The sequence below is a fragment of the Petaurus breviceps genome, unplaced genomic scaffold, assembly GCF_028583685.1.
Source record: "Petaurus breviceps papuanus isolate PSGF00001 unplaced genomic scaffold, PetGlider_PUasm1.0 37, whole genome shotgun sequence".
In the NCBI taxonomy this organism is placed as follows: domain Eukaryota; kingdom Metazoa; phylum Chordata; class Mammalia; order Diprotodontia; family Petauridae; genus Petaurus; species Petaurus breviceps.
In genome coordinates this window covers 25,105,061-25,128,259 of record NW_027186296.1, presented here as the reverse complement: position 1 = coordinate 25,128,259, position 23,199 = coordinate 25,105,061, and the positions used below count along the sequence as shown (strand labels likewise).

Below are 23,199 nucleotides of genomic sequence, written 5' to 3'. Positions count from 1 at the left end.
CATGAAAATGAGGAAATAATTACTTAAATGGAACTAAGGGTTAAATATCTTGACTGTTTCAAAATGAGACTTATTTGAAATCAAGAGTAATAATATTTTGAAATTTTCTAACCTACTGTTTTCAGAATTAAACATGTTTGGTCTTCTCTAACAAAAAGAATATCAAAACAATAGTAATTTCATTTAATTGTTTATTTGACAATTTTAAATGAAATTTTAAAAAGAGGTAAATGGTTTGATGTATTCCTTATAACAGCTGGATATAGTATGTCAGGACATATCTTTTTTTTATTCTATTTGCCTAAGTAAACTCTAAATATAGGGGTCTGTGTGTTTATCTAACAGTTGTACTCTAAAGTAGATCACATGCTTTTTAAGGTCAAGTTGAAACCTAAGATCACCAAAACATCCTCTGGTCAACGCCTGAATTCTAGTTTAGCTGTCTCATACCCCATGACCTGAAGTGGTGCCATGTGCATTAGGACTCCAGCTTAAAAGATTAGGCCCTTGCTGACTTCCCATAACGGAAGCAACAAGGGGGCAATAGTTCACTGGATATAGACTTGGGGTAAAGTCCTTGGTTATAGACTCACTGGAACTGTTGTTAGGGTTTCCCAGAGTCATAGTAAACTTGTTGAAGACCCAGTACAAATCCTGGGTGACCCTGTGTGGTCCATCCACAGGTGCAATTTAGGGCAACTTCTTGCTTAGAATTCTGTCACTCAGGTGTTCTCATCATTGGGGTTCCTCATTTGTTTCCTTTAAAAAAAAAAAAGATAACACCATGTTATCATTGTAATTGGGCAGCTTGGTGCCAGGCCTGGAGTCAGGAAGACTTAAGTTCAAATTTGGCCTCAGACACTTATTAGCTGTGTGACCCAGGGCATGTCTCTTAACTTGTTTGCCTCTCTTTCCTCATCTGTAAAATGAATTGGAAGGATGGGTAGGTGGCACAGTGAATAGAGCATCGGCCCTGGAGTCAGGAGGACCTGAGTTCAAATTTAGCCTCAGACACTTGACACACTAGCCATGTGACTTTGGGCAAGTCACTTAACTCCAATTACACTCCAAAAAAAGCAAAAAAAGTGAATTGGAGAAGGAAATGGCAAACCACTCTGCTATTTCTACCCAGAAAACCCCAAAAGTGGTTGCAAAGTGTATGACATGACTGAAAAAATGACTAAACTACAATAAATCATTGTAGAGCTTCAAATAGACATTTCATATCAAGGCTCATCAAATTTTGAGGAGTGCATATTTATTTCTCATTTTCTCATAGTACAAGTAGGCATCTTAAATCTCCATTCATTAGGAGTAAAATAACATTCATTCTTTCATTTCTTTCTGTTTCAATCTCACATTACCAGTTCCTTATTGGACATTTCAAAATGACTGTCCTAGCATCATCTCAAATTCAACATAGGGAGTTCATTATCTTTTCCCCATAACCCTTCTCTGTTTTAGACTTCTCTATTTAAGGGGGCAGCTAGGTGGCTCAGTGAGTAGAGCACCAGCCCTGGCGTCAGGAGGACCTGAATTCAAATAGACACTTAACACTTTCTAGCCATGTGACTTTGGGCAAGTCACTTAACCCCAATTTCTCCACATTCCCCCCTCCAAAAAGGAAACCAAAACAACATTTCCCTATTTATGTTTAAGTTATAACTATTCTTCCAATCTTGCAGCTTCATAACCTTAGCATTACCCTTGACTTCTCATTTCCCATCACCTAAATTATCCAGTTAGTTGCTGTTGTAGGCTGGGTCTCTAACTCAGGCCAGCCCCCTAGTTGATTAGGTTCAACATTTAAACAAAATGAGCTACTCCTTAGGTCACTGAATACTTAACAAAAAAGAAATTTACTTAGCCATGGCAAGAGAAGAACATTAAACAAGGGTAGACATTGATGACACTTGGAGCTGATTCAACTGACCAAGGCTCTCTTCACTTTTACCCATCATGATCCACCAGTCACGTAGCAGGAGCATCCCTGAAGCTTCTCAAAGCTGTTTTGTACTCAGGCAATGATGAGATATGTCAACAGTCTGAGCCTTTAGTCCCCTGAGCCAGCCAGGTGTCAAGAAATGTTTTAATAACTTTTAAGGAAAAACTAACTTGCAAGGTGGGAAGGAATTAGGACATTACTCTTACAACAACTGCCAAATCTTGCCATTTCTACCTCTACAATTTCTCTTAAAAATCAGTCCCTTTTTTCTACTCCCACAGCTGCCCCTTGCCACCTCTCACCTAGATTATTGCAGTGACCTAATTGGTCCCCCTGCTTCAAGTCTCTTCCCTCCTCTAAACTAATCTCCCTTAAGATGGTTTTCCTTAAGTACAAATGAAACCAGTCTCTTCCTTATTCAGTCTTAACTCCAGTGATCCCCTAGTACCTCCAGGATAAAATATAAACTTGTGTGTTTGGCTTTTAAAGCCCTTCACAGCCTGGATCCAAACAATCCTTGGATATTGCTTCTTTTACTGCATTCTGTAATCCAGCTTTCTCTGTTTCTCCTGTTTGATCTCCTTCCTCCATGTCTTTGCACTGGCCATCCACCATTGCTGAAATACACTTCTCCATCTCTACTTCAAACCATCCCCCATTCCTTCAAGGCTCAGCACAAATACTGCCTTCTATAGGAAGTCTTTTCTGATCTTCCACAACTGCTCAAGTTCCTTCTCTTACAAATTACTTTATATTTAACTACTTTGTATTTATTTGAATTTGTTTATTTATTTTATTTTTGTTTTACATATATATTTCATATATGCACTTGTGCTCTTTCCCTCACCCTCAAGAGAATACAAGTTCCTTGTGAGTAGAAATTGTTTCATTGCATTTTTATCCACTAAAGTCTATCACAACTCTTGACACATAGTAGGTACTTAGAAAATACTTGCTGACTGAACTTTTAAAATTGTATTTAAAGAATGGTTTGGGCGAGGTTGCAATGATTTGTAATCTTAAGACCTGTTTGAATCCCAGGTCTGCCACTTAACTAGCTATGTGACTTCAGATAAGTCACTTAATCTTGCTAAAGCTCTCAGTTTTACTCACCTATAAAATGGAAATAGTAATACTTGAAGTACCTACCTTATAGGGCTGTTATAAGGATCAGATGAAATGTACGAAGTGTTCTGTAATGTTTAAAAAAAAAAAAAGATGTTACACACAACCAGGAAATAAGATGTGCAGGCATCTTGCCCTACAAGAAAGTGAGGGGTAAGGAGGTAAGGGTAGGGATAGGGGTGGACATATAAGACAGTAGACTGGGGGAAGGAGTAATCAGTATGCTTGCCTTCTTGGGGTGGGGGGCAGGGGAGAGATGGGGAGAAAATTTGGGACTTGAAATCTTGTGGAAATGAATGTTGAAAACTAAAGTAAATTCTGAAAAGTGTTTTGTAAACTCTAAAGTCTTAGATGGGAGATATACTGAAAGAGTTTTCTTGTGCTAATCAGGAATTTATGTTTTTATAGGAGCAATAACCATGGCTTTGCTAGAAAATCTGGTGGCAGGAAACGTCTATATCGTCAAGATAGCGGCATCCAACGAAGTGGGAGAGGGACCCTTCTCAAATTCAGTAGAGCTCGCAGTTCTTCCAAAGGAAACCTCTGAATCAAATCAAAGGCCTAAACGTTTAGATTCTGCTGATGCCAAAGGTCTGTAGAGATGCTGTATTTTTTCTCAAGTCTTAAGGGGGAAACATCTCTTCAGTCTTAGCTTTCCTTCTTTAATCACACTAATAGGTGTCTAGCTATCTCAATACTTATTATTCTTTACTTCTAAACCTTCCACCAAAATTCACTTACTTTGCTTTTCATACTACTTTCTTCTGGTTTTCCCTTTGCACTTCCCCAAAATTATCTGGACCTGCAGTTGAATCTACTTTGCTTCTAATTCTCCAGCTCTGCTCTTTGGTCCTTTGGCAGAGTTAACAGTGACTTAATATCTTGTATAGAAAATGGTTGTACTGGGGTGGCCAGGTGGCTCAGTGAGTAAGAGCACTGGCTCCAGTGTCAGGATGACCTAGGGATCAAATCTGGGCTCAGATACTTAGCACCACACCCAGAAGTAACTGGCCGTGTGACCTTGAGCAAGAACCCCGATTGCTTTAAAAAAAAAAAAAAGAAAGAAAGAAACTGGTTGTACTAAATACTAAGGGAGCAAATCTGTAATTTTTTTGAGTCATAATCAGCAGAGTAGTACAACAATGATCTGAATGGGGAAACCACTTCTCTCTTACGTTTTTGCCACCCTGAGAACTTACCACCCAGTGCTGCCACCCATACAATTTGTGCATAGTAGCATGAATCCAGCACCTCTACTGAGAAAAAGCCTTATATTTTACAGTCAGAGGTTTTAGAGGTTTGGGGGTTTTTTTTGCCTCTGTTTTGTATCTCCCACAAAGTTATCTGTTATTTATGAAAAAGCGGAGATGGATTCCTCTTCCTTGTGAGCTATTAATTGGACACATCTGTGTATAAGTAGAGAAAGAGAACTTGAGTATGTACAGAAAGTGCCCACTAACAGATAGTATCTTTGTATGGTTCTGTGGGCAGAGCTTGAAACCTTACTTTTCCAGGATATTATTGGCCATTCAGAGATCGTTATAACTGCAGGTTTCACTTCAGATAAAGAAACTCGCTTTGTAGAATTCTAAGCTAGCATAAGGCTAGAAGTAAACATTGTAGATCTGCTAGTTGGTTAAGGCTATCTTACTTCAACTTTCTCGCTACCACATTTGCATTCCACTTCTTCCTATTGGGACATCCCTGCCACCATCCTAAAGTTGTGGTTTGCCCTCTATGCTATCACTGGGTAAAGAAGCCACTTTAGTTCTAACATCAGTTACTGGACCTCTGCTCTACTTTCCATCACCTTTCCTCTAAAAAGCACTTTAATGAACCATATCCAAGGATAAATGGTGGGTAATCCCTCTGTTCACTTGCCTGGAAATGAGCAGTGGCAGAGCTTAGACTGAGAAGGGCAAAGTGTGAAAGAAAATGTTTACTTATTTCCCTCCACAGAAGCTATTTAACAGTATGACAGAATCTCTTAAAAGGCTACTCACTCCAGTCTGACACTATTTCATCCTCCATCCACTTAGCAAGTGGAGACTACCTCAGACCAGTGTGAGTCTGTAGCCTTCCAAAGTATTAGCATTACTAAGGAGGAGGGAGTGAGGGGAACATGGGTTGTCTTGAAAGTAGGCATTCAGTACCATATACAGCAGCAATTAAGGTAAAAGTTGTAGCAGAAGTAAAAACCAGAGAGTAGCCGTGGTCACAACAGGATGAGATTGTGGAAATAACATGGTAGCAGACCATGAAAGGATGCACCTTCAATTCTTTTCATGTTAAGATGAGCTGATTGCTGCATGTAATAATGTATAGAGAGTTGGCCTTGGAACAAGGAAGATCTGAGTTCAAGTTCCATCTCTTTTTTTTTTTGTTTGTTTGGGGGGGGTTGCCTGGTTTTTTTTTTGGAGGGCAATTGGGGTTAAGTGACTTGCCCAAGGTCACATGGCTAGCCTTTGTGTTAAGTGAACTCAGGTCCTCCTGACTCCAGCGCCGGCACTCTACTCCCTGCGCCACCTAGCTGCCCCAAGTTCTATCTCTTACACATACTGGCTTTATGACCCTGGACAGGTTGCTTAAACTCTCAGTGTTTTAGACAACTCTCTAAGACTCTCAGCAGCAGATAAAGTGCCAACACATATGAGTGGAGGATGTTTTCTTATCTAGGAATTACAATCACAGGTCTAATTTCGGTCTCTAAATCATAAAAATAATCTGTAATCTATAGATGTTTGCTTCTCATCTGAATTAACTAGAATGTATTCCTTCCAAGTATCAGAAAATATCTCTATTTGGTATATATTAAAATAACAATAGCCAGTGGACTTTCTTGATTGTAAAAAATAGTATTTAACTTAAATGCATTTTCTATCTGAAACTACCCTCCCTTCTTCCCTTCCTTTCTTTTCTCCCCCTTCCTTCATTTCTTTCTTGCATCTAACTATATGTCAGATTATATATATATATATATACATATATATATAGTGTGTGTGTTTACACACACACACTTATATAGATTAGTTTCAGTTGAAAGTACATATAAATACATCTATAAATTCTTACATGTACATACATACATACATACTTGCTTACTTCCTTTTTGAGATTGGGTCTCCTTTCTTGCCCAGGGTGGAAGAGTACAGTGGCCACTCACAGGCCACATCCCACTACTGATTATCATGGAATCTTTGATCTATTCTTTTTCCAACCTGGGCCAGTTTTTCCCTTCCTTAGGAAGCCTCATGGGTCCCTCCACAACCTCTCCACCTGTACCATTCCCAGGCTCACTATATTGATGCCAGACTTAGTGGGTATACCTGATCAACTTACCTCAGTGCAGCTTTGAACTCTCCAAGATCAAGAGATCTACCAGCCTCAGCCTACATGGTAGGAGGGATATAGGCATGCACTGTCATTCTTTGGGACACTATTCAGTATTCTCCCTTAGGAATAAGTGAAACAAAAAAAACCCAAGTAATTGAGAATTCTTTGAAATATAACAATTGTTTGTTTCTGTGATATAGTCTTTGAAATAAATATATTGTTTCCCCTTACAGCTTATTCTGGTTATTATCAGTTAGACCAGAAGTCCATGACTGGCATTGTTGTTGGTGTTTGCATAGCACTGACTTGCATACTTATCTGCATCCTCATCTTGATCTATCGAAGCAAAGCCAGGTATGTTTTCATTGACAGAGATCTTAGATGGGTTAAAATAAAATACAAGCACGAGATGACACAGTGAATGGAGCACCAGCCCTGGAGTCAGGAGGACCTGGGTTCAAAAACAGTCTCAGACACTTAGCACTTACTAGCCATGTGACCTTGAGCAAGTCACTTAACCCCAGTTGCCCTGCCCTCCCCACTACAGAAAGCAAAATAAGAAAAGAAAAGAAAATACAAGTAACTATAACCACAAGCAAACCACATTAGTAAAAGTTATGGTTTGGAAAATTTTAGGGCAGAGGTAGCATTTTTCCATCTAAAACTCTCTTTTACATTTTTGTACTTTAATGGGGTTCTTTGTGATAAAAATTCTAACAAATCTTTAAGTGACGGATTATTTTGTCATCATTAAATTGTTTACTTTGTTCAAAAAAAAACCTGCTGTTCTATTGAAATATTCAAGGAAAAGTTTTCTTTGTTTCTTTAGTGTTTTAAAATGAGATGCCAGGACACTCTAAGGCTATATATGATGCACTAAATGTGAGGCATTTGATTATGAAAGGAATCTTTAATCAAAACCTCTTGGATTTCTTCATATTCAAGTACCCATTTCAAATGTCTGAATGATTCATTGTTCAGGAAGAACTAATAAATTTTTATGACTACAGCTAACCAGAGTAATATAAATAGTTTACTCCTTTTGAGGAAGCTGCTATAAAAATAACTCCTATTGATCTATAATTAAAGAGAACTATTTGAAGTTTTCTATGAACAGAATATTAAAGGAATAGGATTCTACAATATAAAACCGGGTAATTTTGATGTTACTATTTCAAACCACCACTGATTTGTAGCTGCTTAAACAGTGGACCATAAGCAGCCAGGTTTTCATCATTCATGCCATTCTGGTTTAAGCAGTTTAAATATGTCTTAAAAATAGAGGTGGGAAAGCTCATAACTGCTTAATTTGTCACCTGTTCCTTCCTAAAACTCAAAGGGGAATTACAAAGCTTTTTGTGAGTTCAAAATACACTGTTGATTTCTACAACAACTAAATGCTGGTGGCAGGTTCCAAATTCCCTGTGCTAAATCCTGTGACAAGCTCTAACAAGTATAAGGAATCATTTGGGGTGTAGGGAGCAAAAAACTTACTGTTTAGTAAAGGGGAAAAATAATTTTAACACACAAACATTCTTTTTTCAACAGTTAAGATGTTTTGACTTTTTTTTTCCTATTGAAATATTGTCAATCCAACCCAAGGAAATAGTCTGAATTTTTTATATAGTTCACACATATGATCAATTTTTAGCCTTATGAAATTATCCTTTATTTAGACCAAAGGTTTTATATTTTAGAATGATTCTCTTAGCCATTCACTCATAAGCTAACTCCATTCTTAACTGACTTATGCTCAAAGAATGTATTCTTAATTTTAATATTAGTCTAGAAGAAATATCATTAGGAAGGTAAATCTAGTTTTTGAAAGTCAAAACCAATCATACAAGATTTTTTAATTATTCATGCTTGTGTTTCCCTTCCATTAGCATATCATCTAGAGTTGACTGTACAAACATGTAATACTGGTAATAAAATCTTCAAACCACGTTTAGATAAAAAGTTCAGTTTTAATGTCTTATTTTGTAACTTTAATAAATTTTTAAAAGAAATATTTTAAAGTCTGTGACTTTAGCTTTTTCTTTGTCTTGTTGGAGGGAGGAAGGCAGAGGAATTGGGGTTAAGTGACTTGCCTAAGGTCACACAGCTAGTAAGTGTTAAGTGTCCGAAGCCAAATTTGAACTCAGGTCCTCCTGACTCCACGGCTGGTGCTCTCTTCACTGTGTCACCTAGCTGTCCCAGTCTGTGATTTTAGATTAGATGAAATATGGGTGAATAAATCACTAAATCTGTTCACATATTCATATGCCAAAGTCTTGTTTGTAATCTGTACCGTTGTAACTGGTCACTATCATTAAAACTATACAACAAGCAAAAAGTTATCTCAGAAATTTTTAGAAAATGATAAGGTAAGAAAATAATTGTTTATATCTAAATGAAAAATAAATAATATTACTTAACAACTAAAGCACTTCATAAATGTTAGAGAATTAATGCTTAACTATTAAGGGAAAAGGTTTTACATGTATGGAAATCAATGGGAGAACTAAAGTAAGTTCCTCAAAGTAAAGTGTTTTGTGACAAAGGTCAAATCTAGTACAGGGGTTGGGAACCTGTGACCTTGAGGCCACACATGGCCCTCTAGGTCCTCAAGTGCAGCCCTTTGACTGAATCCAAACTTCATAGAACACCCCCTGATATAGTAGGCTTGATGTCTAGAGTTAACTGTGGTAATGTCATACATTCTAAAGAAAAAATATTAGAGAATGTTATTCTGCACAAAATATAATTTGTATAGATTTTGTATGTTTGCATATTTCTTCTATGTGATAATATTTCCTTTTTTCAATTTAAAAATATTTTAGGAAAACATCCACTTCTAAAACTTCACAAATAGGAACTGAGCAATTATCTCGAACCAGTACCTCATTAGCCAGTGGGAATGAAATGAGGAAGAACCTGGAAGGAATTGTAGAGAATGAAGAATCCTTACTACCAATGATAGCACAAAACAGCTTCATTGATGCAAAGGTACTCTAAACTTAGAAGCTAATTTAGTATATTACAGTTACCTATATGCATTTTTATGCCTTGTTTAAAATACATTTACCAAAAAGTTAGCGCATATGCAAAATAGCTACGTTTCCCAAAATAGCTATGTGCAGACTGAAAGCCACCATCATGACCGAAAAAGGAGGTGGCCTGGTCATTTAGAAAGAAGGCATGAGGGATACCATAAAGGCATTACAGAATATTAAAAGAACTAGGTATTATGAAAGACATAGATGGGAATGACAGAAACTAAGAAAGCATGGATGGATTAGAATCTGTTCTGCTGGTGGGAATACCCATAAAAAATGAATCATAAATCCATCAAAGTATATTTAACTATTTTGCTTACATGTAGCACAAAACAATAAAAATAGTATGCATACAAAATATATACAAAATGCATCATGCTCTATGTCTTTGGCCATTCTAGATATAACCTTATAAATAGCCCATGTTGATATTTGCTACTAGAATCAAAGAAACAATACCATGTAATTTTTTTTTGTTTGTTCTATTATTCTCTTTTGAATACAAATGTAATATGATGGAGTTTTTTTAAGTTAAAAAATTAAAAATTTCCCTTTTTATTTTAGGGTGGAACTGACCTAATTATTAATAGCTATGGTCCTGTGACAAAAAGTAACCCTAAGAAGAAATGGCTCTTTTTTCAAGACTCTAAGAAGGTGAAAATTGAACAGGTAACTCATCTAAACTCAGGTCTGAAAGTCCTCCATATGAAGTAGTATTTACAAACAGGGGGGAAAGCTAAAAGAAATACCTATACTTTAATTTTAAGCTCTTTTTAAAAATATTATGTGTGACGCTATTATTAATTATAGCCACACAAAGTAAACAATTTGCTGAAAGTAATTACCCAGCTTATAAAAATGAGCAGTTTCAAAACTATAGATAATATTTAGGAAACAGAGTATAGAATGCCAGACCTGGAGTTCAAACTGAACCTAAGTTCAAATCCAGTCTCAGATATATGACAGCTGTGTAACCCTGAGCAATCACTCAGCCCTGTTTGCCTCAAGTTTCCTCATCTGGAAAATGAACTGGAAAAGGAAATGGCAAATCATCCCAGTGTCTTCCTCAAGAAAATCCCAAAAGGGGTAATAAACAGTCAGATATGACTGAAATGACTCAACAATATCTTGTATGTATTTTAAAAGAGAACACATGAAAACACACTCATTATAATTTATGCTTATTAGTACTTGAGATTTTCTGTTTTCTATGTTATATTTTGTTCTGTTTTTCCCTCACAGCCTCAAAGAAGATTTGTTCAAACAGTCTGCTTTTATCAGCCAGGCACTACTGTATTAATAAGTGATGAAGACTCCCCCAATTCTCCAAGCCAACCAACCAGCTTCCAAGTGCCATTTGGAATTACAACTGACACGGAGCATTCAGCAAATAGTGAAGGAAGCCATGAGACTGGAGATTCTGGAAGATTCTCCCATGAGTCTAATGATGAGCTACACCTCTCTTCAGTTATAAGTACCACACCTCCTACATCCAATTCTTTCTTAGGCAGTGATTCAGGTGGAGATTCTGCCATGAATAAATGTGAAGACGCTTCAATGCAATTGGTTGCTGAGCAGACTTCTACCTCCTCTTTACAACTACACTCTGCAATGCTATGCTTTGATAAAAATGAGTTTCCAGTCTAGACAGCTGTGCCAGACATTCTCACAGTGTGTATGTCTGTTCGAAGGACAATGAACAGGAAGCCAAAGCATGTCGTGAAAGTCCTGATGTCTTACTGGGTGTTCTCAATATTTTTGTTGAATGTGGTTTGTTTTTTTGTTTTTTTTATTTTCAAACTGACTTATTTTGAATGTTTTATTGTCAGAAATGTGAAAGGTCAAGATATCTGACTAGAGTTTAAAATATATCACTGGAGCAAAGAGGACTTTTTAAGCCCCTTTGCTGACTATCTACCTCAGTTTGCCAAATGGTGAACTCTGAAGACAACTGATTGACCTCATTTGTGTTATAGTTGATTTCAGCTATGTAACCAATGATACTTCCTACTAGCATTTTTTTTTTATTGCTGTATGTGTAATGTGTTTGATCAAAGGAGTGATAGGTGGAAGAGTTAGAATGTTTATCTGAAGCTCTGACTTTTTAACAAATTATAATAACTATATAGTTGAGATAATTCAGTACCTCCGACTGGGAGAAGTGTTGAACCATTTAATTGGGGATTGGGGGAAGTGGGACCATTTTTAATCACTGGTTAAAAAAGAGAGAAAGTACCTCTATTGAAATAACAGAATAAGTTTTTCATTGCATGTAGCAAATTACAAAGACTTTTAGAGTTTGCCTTTAGAGCCTGCGGATACCCAAATAACCCTCCCAGAGCTGTGCCTTTTCAGTACACCCCCAATGATAACAGTTGTTCAAAAGGCTACACTGTCTACAACCTGTCCATGGAAATATTTCACATTTATCATTCTCCTAGGGTTAACTGCAGAACTCATTTTTGAGAATGCATTCTTTTACGTTTGCAGGTTGTTTCCTTATCCTGGTTTGACTTTGAATGGATGAGGAAATTTCCCAAAGAATTGGGATGAACACCAGTAGACAGTAAAATGAGCTAGTAGAACATCACAGTAACGGTGCCTTCCATTATTTATTATGAAATTCTTTGCCTTATGCCTTGTCAATTTTCATAAAGTTGCTTAGGACAGGAGCACATAAAGTTGCCTTAAGTATATACTGAATTTTATGGATGCTTTTTATTGTAAAGTACAATAGGTCTCCAAAATTACAAGTATTCAGGGCTCTATCCATTTTTTTTAATTATTTAGAGAAATCAGTACTATTTTTTCCTTCAGTATCAGTGCTATTTATGAAGAGTGTTAACTTCAAGGAGGGAATTTTATCCTCATGATGATTTTAAATAGGCAGACAGTCTATACAATAGAGCATTAAAGAGAGTTTTGGGTCATAAGCATTTATTGAACTTAGTGCTGAATGCTGCACCAAGAGTGTAAGGGGATTTTTTTTTAATGGCATGATCTTGAAATGGTTCCTCATTCCTTTAAAGTTATAAAAAATTGTCTAGAAATTACTTTGGGGCCTTGTCTTAAAGAAGAATTTTAAATTTTAATCTTATAAAACATTCCCTGAATAAATAGGGTCATTGTTGGATAGGATTTTAAAATGAACTGGAGGCCCCTAGATATATAAAGGATCCCCCTTCCCCATCCTATCATTCCGAAGCAATGATATGGACATATTTATTGGATTATATACAGTTGTGTGCCAAAATGAATACACTTAGAAGCAAACCAATTTTAAGTGGTTTTAAAAGACAACTGCTTTTAACTCAAATTCAAAGCTTCCATTAGGTGATCATTTTAAATGCAGGCTTCATGAAGAAATAAAAAAGCAGAGCTTTAGGTGAACAATCTGATATAAGGATAAATGCTGCTCCTGCCTTTTATAGCTCCTGTTTTATACTACCTCCTTTTAAAGTTATTCTAGTGTTTTTTTTTTCCTGTACTCAGGGAACATTGTGTTGCTTTTGAGCTGCCCCATGGAAATGTGGGCAAATTGACAGGGTATGGTGTTTTTTGCTTTTTTAAATAGGAGCAGTATATAGGGCCAAATTTACCAATATCTAAAATTATAGAATACAATTAGATCCTTTTTTATTTTTTTATAAACATTATCAAAAAGCAAACAAAAATTCAAAAGCTTTTCATTTTAAAAAGCTAAAAAATAGCCCATCAAGATTAAGAAACATGCATCTAGGAATGGTTTGACTTGGAGCTAGTTTTAAAAGTCTAAGAAACTAATCCAGAGTCCTTGAAGAAAAGTATTTTGTTTGTTTTTTGATTAACCAGGCCATAGTTGATACAGATCTTTAAGCTGTTAATGCTTTGCTTATTATGTAACAGTACCTTTTTTCTTTTACATATTGTTGCTAGACAGACTTTATAATAATAATAATACTGTTACCAAAGAATTTTCTGTAGAAAAGAGAAGAAAGTTGAATATTATTTTCAAAAGAAATTGAATTAGCTAAAAACATCTATAGGTTTGAAGCGCTCAACAAATTTTATTATACAAGTAGTTACTAACCCAAAACAGTAGGGCTTATATGATTGTAGTTGATTAAATAGATTAGTATAGACTTCTACAATTTTAACTACCTTATTGTTACCAGAGCATTTTACCAGCAAATAGTTCCAAAGAATGTCAAGTGTAATGTTTTTTCTTCAGCAAGTAGCTTCCAATGATACAGTATTAGAGTAAATATTTTTTAAATTGTTGAATCTACTTGTTGGAGGGGAATTTTTTTTCACCAAAGATATATACATATACATGTATATGTCTCACCAAGCAAAATTTTTAGTGTACAGCAAAGATGACTTTCTACTTAGCTAAAGCATGCTAAATCTAAGTGTGAATTTGTTACCAAAAGCTGAAGTCTATTGCTCTCTTTCAGAGTAGGGTGACTTCACAGTTTTTCACTCCAAAGGGGCTAATATGCAAAGGGTAACCGTATTCTTCTCCAAAGATTTGTTTGCTATAAGTACTAATACATGTGTTTCATTTTTATGCCAAATGTACAAGTAGATGTTGCTCATCAGTATTTTCATACCAAAGACCAGTAAATTCTATAGGCTAGCCTATGACAAATTAAAGATGAGCAGATTTAAAATAATTTTTAGTGACTGATAGAAAGGATATTTAGCGTTAGTAGCTAAAGAAATCAAAGTTTACATATTAAAAGCAATATAGCTACAGTGCTATTAGTGTTTTTATTCAAGTACTTTTTATCAGCAAATAAAGAAAAACCAAAGATATTTAAAGTTACCTCAGCATATAGGCAGATTTAGTTTGTACATTAAACCCTTCTATCTCTTGTTTTTTATGTTAACCAGTTATGTCTCTCCAGAGCCCACTCTACATACAGACATCAGGAATATGTACTTTCCATTGTCTCTGCTGATTCAACTATAGGATTTAAAAAAAACCAAATACAGAGTAATACTTCTTTAACAGCCTGGTCATGAAATCCCATCAGAAATTTAATCAGACTATGTTCAGTTTCAAATCATTATGGCAACACTCTGAATTTAAAATTTCCCAACTAATGATGTTGGGAACAAGGGTCTCCATGTTAATTCTTAGGGACACAGGTAAATGATCACAGAACGGGTAGATCTCACTTTTTGCAATATATGCTACTGAAAATTATTTATAAATCAAATTTTCATTATTTAAATCACTGTATGTGCACTAAAGGAGTTGCTAATTAAAAGGATTACATGGGAAATCTTTTTTTGTAAAGCAAAAGTTCAGTTGGTCTATAGATTCTGGGTTAGCTTAAAGCAAGATATACTTTTGTAGCATTTTAAGTGTCTTAAGAAATTTAATTCAGGATATGAAAGAAGTTCATATCATCACCATTGGGGATTAAATTTACTTTTATTTCAGCTAAGTGTGTTGTCAGTACTGGGCTAGAGATTACAGGGCTACTAGCACTTTGTACTAGAAATAGAAGCTTACTAGGATGCTCACCAGTTGCCAACCTATAAGCACTATACTTTGTCAGAGCCATAGTGTAGACACAACTTTGATAACCATTGAAGTTCACAAAAAAAATAGTATGCAAAGTCTTTTAATTTAGTGCAACAAATCATTCATGTAAAAAGCAAGCAAACAAACCTCAAATGTTGCTCCGTTCAGCAAAGGCTGAATTTGTCCATATGACACAAATTTTATTTAATTAAATTTTTAATCCCACAGTGTTGTTAAATTCAGCTTTTTTTTCTTTTGCCAAGGTCAACTACAGTATATACTTACTTTGAAGACTTTTGTCCTGCCAATTTATTGTGTGGACCTCTGATTAAATTCTCTTGGTAGTCACAGGTGATAAAACAATTTCTGATGACTGTGATCACAGAGTAAGGGTTCTGGAGATCAGAATACACCATAAATTGTCACTGTGAATTTTGCTCAATATACTTAGAAGATGAACATAAAAGTGGAATTCCATTTTAACTTCTTAGAACTCACTTTAAAAATATGCTTTAAAAAATAAGAATTCAGGCTAGTACAATGTGTGTTTTCAGTCTTTGGTCTTTTGCCAGGCAACTCATGTATTTTCCAAGTATTTAAGAGCAATAGGAAAGTCTCATATTAACCTGACCATTAAGTTATTTCCATTAAATTCCCATACATGTTAAGACACCTATAATCCTCTGCAACTCAAAAAAGCAGTCCAAGGTCAGCCAAAGAGGTTAGGTGTCATTGCAGGTTCTTTCATTTCTTTCTTCATGATGCAGAGACCATAAAATGCTTGACATTTTATCAAATGTTCATATTAAATTCTCTCTCAAAAACATTTCATACCTTTGCAATTAACTTTTAATTTTCAAACATGTACTTTTAAAAGAAATTTTTAGATTCCAATTTAACAGAAAGTTTTAAAAATAATTGCCTCTATCTTTATAAATTTTAACAAATTTTGGAAGCTATTTATATTATATTTAATATAACTTCCTATTATTTTCCTGAAGCCTTTTACTATGAATTAAAATTTTATTTCAGATTATCTCTATTCTTGCTTAAAACAGTTGCTATGTTATTCCCCATCATATATGTTTAGCTTCAAGAGAAGTTTTCCTACTATTATCATTTGCTCTTGAATTATCCCAAATATCACAATGTAAAACAAAACCCAAACCTGTTGGGTTTTGTTTTTTGTTGTTTTTTTTTAACCTCAGAAGACATTATCAGAAGTGGTACCAGGTTACTTTTTGGGCTCTCATGAAGTTATAACCTGCAGGGCCAGAGTAGTGGAAAGACAACAAGACTAGACCACGATTCGGGAAGTGTGGGTTCTAGGTCTGGTTCTCTAACTCATTGTATGTTCTTTGGCAATTCACTGAACACTCTTAATCTAATTTTTCTCATCACAAAATGAAGTACCAATCCCAGTACTCCTTCTTGCAATACTACTATTAACCCAATTCAGTTTTATTTATTTTTGCTACCCTAGGCAGTCTACAGCCTAATAAGAGGTATTTTAAACAACAACAAAAAAAATGGTTTGGTCTGTTCCAATTAAACAATATTAAACACAAATCTGTCTTTGTCTTAGCATTATATAGACAACCTTAGAAAGTGTAGCTCAGTTTAGGTTAGTGGGTTGTATCAGCTTGGCAGTTGCTGCTATTTTTATCTTTGAGTAAAGAGTAGGAATTGTTTTTTCCATACCTTCCTAAATCAGATTTTTAGAGTATAGCTTTCTTTGTACTAACTTCTGAGGGCTGTTTTAAAAAAACAAGTAAGAAAGCAGAAATTCTTTGAAAAGTTAAAGAACTGTCCAAATAAAAGAAAGATACCTCCGAAGTCATTTCACTAGGCTATGGGGTAGAGTATATAGATTTTTTTTCCTTTTCGCAGTAGATTTACCTTATCTTTTGCTTAGGCTAAAATTAAAATATTAGCATCCCCTCAACATAAAACAAATAAATGATTGTTGGGGGAAAGTGGCAGAGATAACACAACAACCTGGGATTTAAAATTGTCTGGATAATCTACATGTGAATAAATCGAGTAAACTGTAAACTGCATTCAGAAAGTACAAAGCATGGAAGTGTTCTTTATATCACACAGAAATTTGTTTTTCTAGGAAACTACATCTCTATACTTCTAACTTATTATCAAAATTCTTCCCAAAGAATCTGATACTTTGGAAAAATATTAGACATTAATTTTATTCCTAACTGAAATAATAATTGGTAATTTGAGCCTAATCTAAGGATTTACAAAGACTGAATATACACACATTGCCTCAGCCCTTCATTAGAGTAGATGGGTTATACATTGTTGTTATTTTTTTTTTACAAAATGTTTCACTTTTTTTCTTTTTTTTTCTTCAAAGATGTGAATGAACTGAAAGTGTAGGAGCCAGTTATGTGTCTCATATTGTGGGTGTTCTGGGTCCTTTCACTCCATATACCATTTTCTTACATAAGGGCAGCATTAGCCGACTTGGCAATGGAGAATAGAGCTGAGTTATTTTAATTTTATATTTGACTCAGGGGATCAGCTCTGTGAATTCCATTGCATGAAGAAAGCCAATGTTTGCCTTGATTTTGAATGTACCTTTTTCATGTCTTTTTAAATAATTTTGTTATACTGTCAGTTTGTTTTCTTTTTTTCTAGCATTATAGTATATGTTACCTAGTGTTTTCCCCTTTCCCCAGGATTGTTTATATGCTATCCCAAAGATCATGCCAAAAATGAATAGAAGTTTAAATGCCAAAATGTTTATGAAACTGCTGTCTAAATACTGATTGATTGCACAGTTTTAATAAAAGTTTTCCTTAGTAAAAAGTAGCATCCTTTTCTGTTTCATTTTTCTTTTTTAACAGTTGAAAAGTCCTACTTTCATTTTCTAGGGGAGGTGGCCTAACTATGCTGAAATGGGAGGGTTCTAGAGCCTACCCATAGGAAAGGGAAACAGCTAGATTATAGAATTTTCTTTCATATGGTTTATTGAGTGGCTTCAGAATCTTGGTGGTTTGGATATTTGCTCATCTCAGATATTAAAGGATAAAATATATCAAAATCTAAGAAGCTTGTCCCGACAAATTCTTAATCAAGACCAAGATTCTGAAAGGTATGGGCCTACTGGAAACAAAATGTTGTATATATTGTCAGATATGGTCACTGTTTCAGGTGTTTTTGCTTAACTATATTTCTTTGCTACAAGGGAGGGCTCAGTTCTGAAGCTGGGAGTAGAAGCTGGTATCTCCCAAAATAATTATGGTATGATATTTAAAAAATAATAGGCATCAAAACTTTCTGTAAAAGAAGGAAAATGCCATAAAGGAGCTCCTTTTTGCTTTATAAATTAAGAGAAAGCTCAGTCCATTTAAAATTATTGGAAATTCCATTTGCACTATTTGAAGTCCAAAGAGATATTTTATCATTTGGAATTCTATTAACTGTCATTTGCATATATCTACTACAATCAGAGTCATTATTTGTAATGATAGTCCTGAGGTGCTAGAAGATCCCCAAACACCTTCTTGAATTTGGGGGTCAACAATGAGCATTTATTAAATACTTTCTAGGTGCCACACGTGCTGAGCACTAGCGATATAAAGACAAGCATAAAAGGAAGATGGTCCCTGCTCTAAGGAAGCTTACATTCTAATGGGAGAAGACAATATATAAGAGGGAGCTAAAAACCTGAGAAAGGTATAAGAGAAAGCAATGAGGATGTCTGGCTGTCTCTATACCAGTAATCCCAAATCCCCAGCTCTAATTGTACAAACCCTGGTCCTCATCCCCCACTGTCTGTCCCCTTTTTCCCATCCTCAACTTGAACTTAGATACCTCACACTGTGCTCTCTGGAATGCCTATTCCAGAGGTAACAAACTTGCTTTCATCTTAAAACTTGTCCTTTCTCAGTCCTTCCATTTTCTTGAACTCACTGGGACTGGGCTCCTTCCTGATGGCGTAATATCATAGCTAACCTTTCCAACACTAGCTATACTTTCATCCATCCTCAACCCACTAGTGATGATGGTAGAGTCAGAAAACTGCTTGCTCCCCATTGCTTTTTACAGACTCTCCTTCTGCTTCCATCACTCAGTAACCTATCCTCTGAGCATCATTTACTCCATATGTATCACCTAATCAGGATTCTGGTAGCTCTTATCTACCAACCTCCAAGACATTCCCCTTCTTTCCTCAAGGAGTTCAGGGCCTGACTCACAATCTTTCTTTTGCAATTCCTACCCTTATAGTAGGGGGCTTTAACATAGATAGTGCTATCTATCAAACACCATAACTTCCTAGTTCATCAATTTACTCATTTACCATGCCCTGCTATTGTTCCACCTCCCTACTAGCCACCAGTTACACACAGAAATAGTCGTACTCTTGATACTCACAAGTATTGAATTTCCTTGTTCGTGAACTCTGAAATTCCTTTATCATTCCACCTTTCCTGCTGCCTTACAAACCCTAACCTTGTTCTTTGTCCTCACTGTGACCTATAATCCTTCCATTCCTCAATTTTTAACCCAGGCTATAACCTCTATACTGGCTACACTCTCCTCCCTATTCCATTTTGACTCTTGGTGAACCAATTCAACTTCCTCTCACGTCTCTTGCCCCATTTTCCTATCACCTCTCCTGCATTGCCAAGCCTAACTTTGGATTACTTCCACCATCCACTGCCTTTATTCCTATTCATATGCTGTAGAAGGAAGTCTTTGCCAAGACTAAGTCCTCTTCTTATGCAAAAGTGATCCCCAATCCATCCTGTTTTCTCCAGCAGATTTCTCCCTCTATCGTCTCCACTCTCCCTAATTCCTCATTGTCTACTGGCTGCTTCCCTAGTGCCCATATCTCATTCGTCCTAAAGAAATTTTCACTTGATCTATTCATCCCTTCTAGTCATTATTCTATTTTTCTTCTCCCTTTTGGGGTGAAATTCTTTGAGAAGGTCACCTACAATCATTGCCTCCATTTCCTTTCTCCTAACTTTTCTTAAGGACAGTAGTGCTTTCAGCTTCATCATTCTGCTGACACTGCTCTCTCCAAAGTTACCAGTGATCTCTTAATGACCAAATCTAAGAGCTTTTCTCAATCCTCTTCCTTCTGGACCTTTCTGCAGCCTTTGCAAACCACCCTCTTCTCCCTGACACCCTCTTCTCTAGGTTTTCATGACATTGCTCTCTCTTGGTTTTCCTCCTGTCTGATAGCTACTTCTCAGTGTCCTTTAATGGATCTTCATCTAGGCTATGCCTGTTAACCAGAGGTCTTCTGCAAGGCTCTTTTCTGAGTCCTTTTCTCTATACAGTATTTCATTTGGTAATCTCATCAGTTCCCATGAATTCAATTATGCAAATGATCCTCAGATCTATTTATCCAGCCTAACCTCTCTCCTGACCTCCAATCTCACTTCTCCAAAGTCACATCCAAAACTGAACTCAGTATGTACCTCCTCCAAAAATAAATAAACCAACCACTCCCCTCTTCCTAACTTCCCCATTACCATTGAGGTCACCACCATCCTCCCAGGCACCTAGGTTTGCAATGTAGGTGTCATCCTCAACTTCTCACTTTGAGAACCCACCCAACCCAAACAGTTGCCAAGTCCTATCAATTCTGCCTTTGTAACATTTCTTGTATATCCCTCTCCTTTTGCCTCTCTGATATTGTAAAGCAGCACCCTGGTGTAGACCCCCACCATCTCATACCTACATTATTGCAGTAGGCTTGGTCTTCCTTTCTCAAGTCCTTCCCACTCCCATCTATCCTTCACTTAGCTATCAAAGTGATTTTCTTAAAGCACAAGTCTTTCCAAGTCAGCCCCACTCCCACTTGCTAAACTCCAGTGGCTTCTATTGCTTCCAGCATCAAATACAAAATCCTCAGGCTAAAGCCCTTTGTAACCTTCCCCCTTTTTAGTCTTCTTAAACATCTTTCCATATACTCCACAATCCAGTGACTCTGGCCTCCTCACTGTTCCTCACACAAGACACTATCTCCTGACTGCCTTTTCACTGGCTTTCCCCTATGCCTGGAAAGCTCTCCCTCCTTGTTTCTATCTCCTAACTTCCCTGATTTCCTTCAAGTCACAAAGTTCTACCCTGTATAAGGCACCTCTCTTGGTTCTCCTAAATCTTAGTGCCTTCTCTCCAATTTGTCCTGTATATATTCTATTTGTATGCAGTTGTTTTGCGTTTTGTCTCTCCCATTATAATGTGAGCTCCTTGAGGGCAGAGACTGTATTTGCCTAATTGTTTTATCCCCAGCATTTATCACACTGCCTGGCACATAGTTGGTATTTAATAAATGCCTGTTAACTTGACTTTAAAGTTCCTCATTGATTATATTTTTCTAGTTGTTCACCCATCATTGGTTTCCATGTACTATCTATTTTTCAGGCCTTTGGAGACAGTGGTATTCCATATCTTGCTACTATACAGCAACACCAGTAGAATTTTGTCATGAAAAATACAGGCTTTTATTAGTGAGAAAACTTGGGAATCATTCAAGATTTTCAATTTTCCAAGGGTAATCCAACTTGTTTTTCCCTGCTTCAAATTTAACTCCATCTCATTGGCCATTCATACCATCTGTCCCAGATATACTTACTGATGGACAACTGTCACTAGACATTTTTCATCCCTGTGAGGCAGCACAACTGTTCTTGAATCATTCAATCAACAAGCATTTATACAGGACTTATTCTCTTTTAGGCCCTGTGCTAAATGCTAGGGACTCAAAGAAAGGGAAAACACACACACACACACACACACACACACACACACACACACACAGTCTCTTATTCTCAAGAAGCTTACATATTAATGGAGAAAACAGTAGGCAAATACATACATACAGAGTAGAATGTATGTAACTGTATAGGGAAAGATTCAAGTAGCTCAGGTGACCTGGAAGGGCTGGAAGGGAAGAATTAAAATGAAATGGCAATAGTGAGTGAGGAGAAACTAGATGATCGTAAAAATTGTTTGTTGTGATAATCTTTACTGGTCTTTTCTGTTTGTTGTCCCCCTTCTCAGTTCATATTTAAATGCCCTTGAAATAACTTTGCTTAGTCAGTCCCTTGCCAAATTTTCTTTAAACTAACTTTAACCTCTGCTAATTCTTGCTTTTTGAGATGATCCTGCTTTGAAAAAAATCATCTATCATCCTTTTCCATAAGATTTTTTACAAACGAGTGTACATTCTAAACCAGTTTTACTTTTATCCACTTGGCATTCCACTTGGCAAGTAAGTCAATTGTCAACCCACTGGACACTTTCAAAGCTCTTTTAGTTTTGTCATGGAAATTGATTTATAGTGGTATAAAATTATTATAATCTGAGTAGATGTCATTTCTACTATCCATTCCCAATTTTTATTATCAATTAGTCATTTAAACATTCAAAACAATTTTCAATTATATGCCATATATTTTCCTTATTATTATTACTTCTGACTTTTTACCCTAGCTACCAGTGAAAGGTCATGATTGAGTTGAGGCACTGACAGCATCACTCAATTGCTAGGATAGCACATTATTTTCACTGTGCCTTTCCCCCTGTCAGAGGCTAGCTTATTTTGAAGTATCATGGGAAACCTAGAAAAGTGACAAACCACCCAAACCTCTCAGATTAAAAGTGGTTTTTCACTCCTACCCCATAGACTTTTCTTTCACAAAAGATAGAAAATATTTCCATGAATATCTACCTATATTTGGTCCTGGATGTTGCTTCTATCAGCTCCTGCCCCCAGTTTGGCTCACCTAAACAAAATGGTCTTTTGTCACCAAAGAGGAATTTCTCCCTTTGGCAAAAGGGAAGGAAAGAATATAAATTATTTTTTCAAAGTAAGTTTTCATAATGTAAAGGCCTGAGGCTTCTGTGTAGTTTGGCCTCTCTCATTTCTCACCTTTTCTCAGCCTTTCGTGGAAGTTTCCTTTAATATGGAGAATTTTATTGAGTTCTTCATAGAATTTCTCTGCTCTTCATCCTTTGCAACAAATCCTGTTACATGAGTAGTAAATGTTTTCTTGGTGGTCTTTTTTTTTATAATGGTTTACTTATAATGATTACTTCAATATAAAATGACTAAATAATCCCATGAAATAATGTTTCTTGTCTTCGAATAACTACCCCCCCATTCTTCTAATGATTTAATTTACAGCAAAAATATTAATATTGATATGACTCAGTTGCTCCAGCAGTATGTCCACTTGCTGGTCATTGGACAAATATTTCATATT

At 36.1% G+C, this 23,199-nt stretch overlaps 1 protein-coding gene and 1 long non-coding RNA gene across 2 annotated transcripts in view; one reads left to right on the top strand and one right to left on the bottom strand.

The window, feature by feature from the left end:
- The window catches only part of PRTG (protogenin), a 150,144-nt gene extending 132,362 nt beyond the window's left edge, over positions 1-17,782 (top strand). The window contains exons 16-20 of the mRNA XM_069098104.1: positions 3,479-3,661; positions 6,637-6,757; positions 9,226-9,391; positions 10,006-10,110; positions 10,684-17,782. Coding sequence (XP_068954205.1) covers positions 3,479-3,661; positions 6,637-6,757; positions 9,226-9,391; positions 10,006-10,110; positions 10,684-11,088 — 980 coding nt within the window. The 3' untranslated portion in view covers positions 11,089-17,782. The remainder of the gene's footprint in view (positions 1-3,478; positions 3,662-6,636; positions 6,758-9,225; positions 9,392-10,005; positions 10,111-10,683) is intronic.
- On the bottom strand, positions 196-6,523 carry LOC138169025 (uncharacterized). Its single transcript, XR_011170253.1, has 3 exons — positions 6,410-6,523; positions 3,095-3,138; positions 196-759 (listed from the first exon to the last, which is right to left on the bottom strand). It is a non-coding gene; the product is annotated as an uncharacterized lncRNA (long non-coding RNA).
- Positions 17,783-23,199: the final 5,417 nt, after the last annotated feature.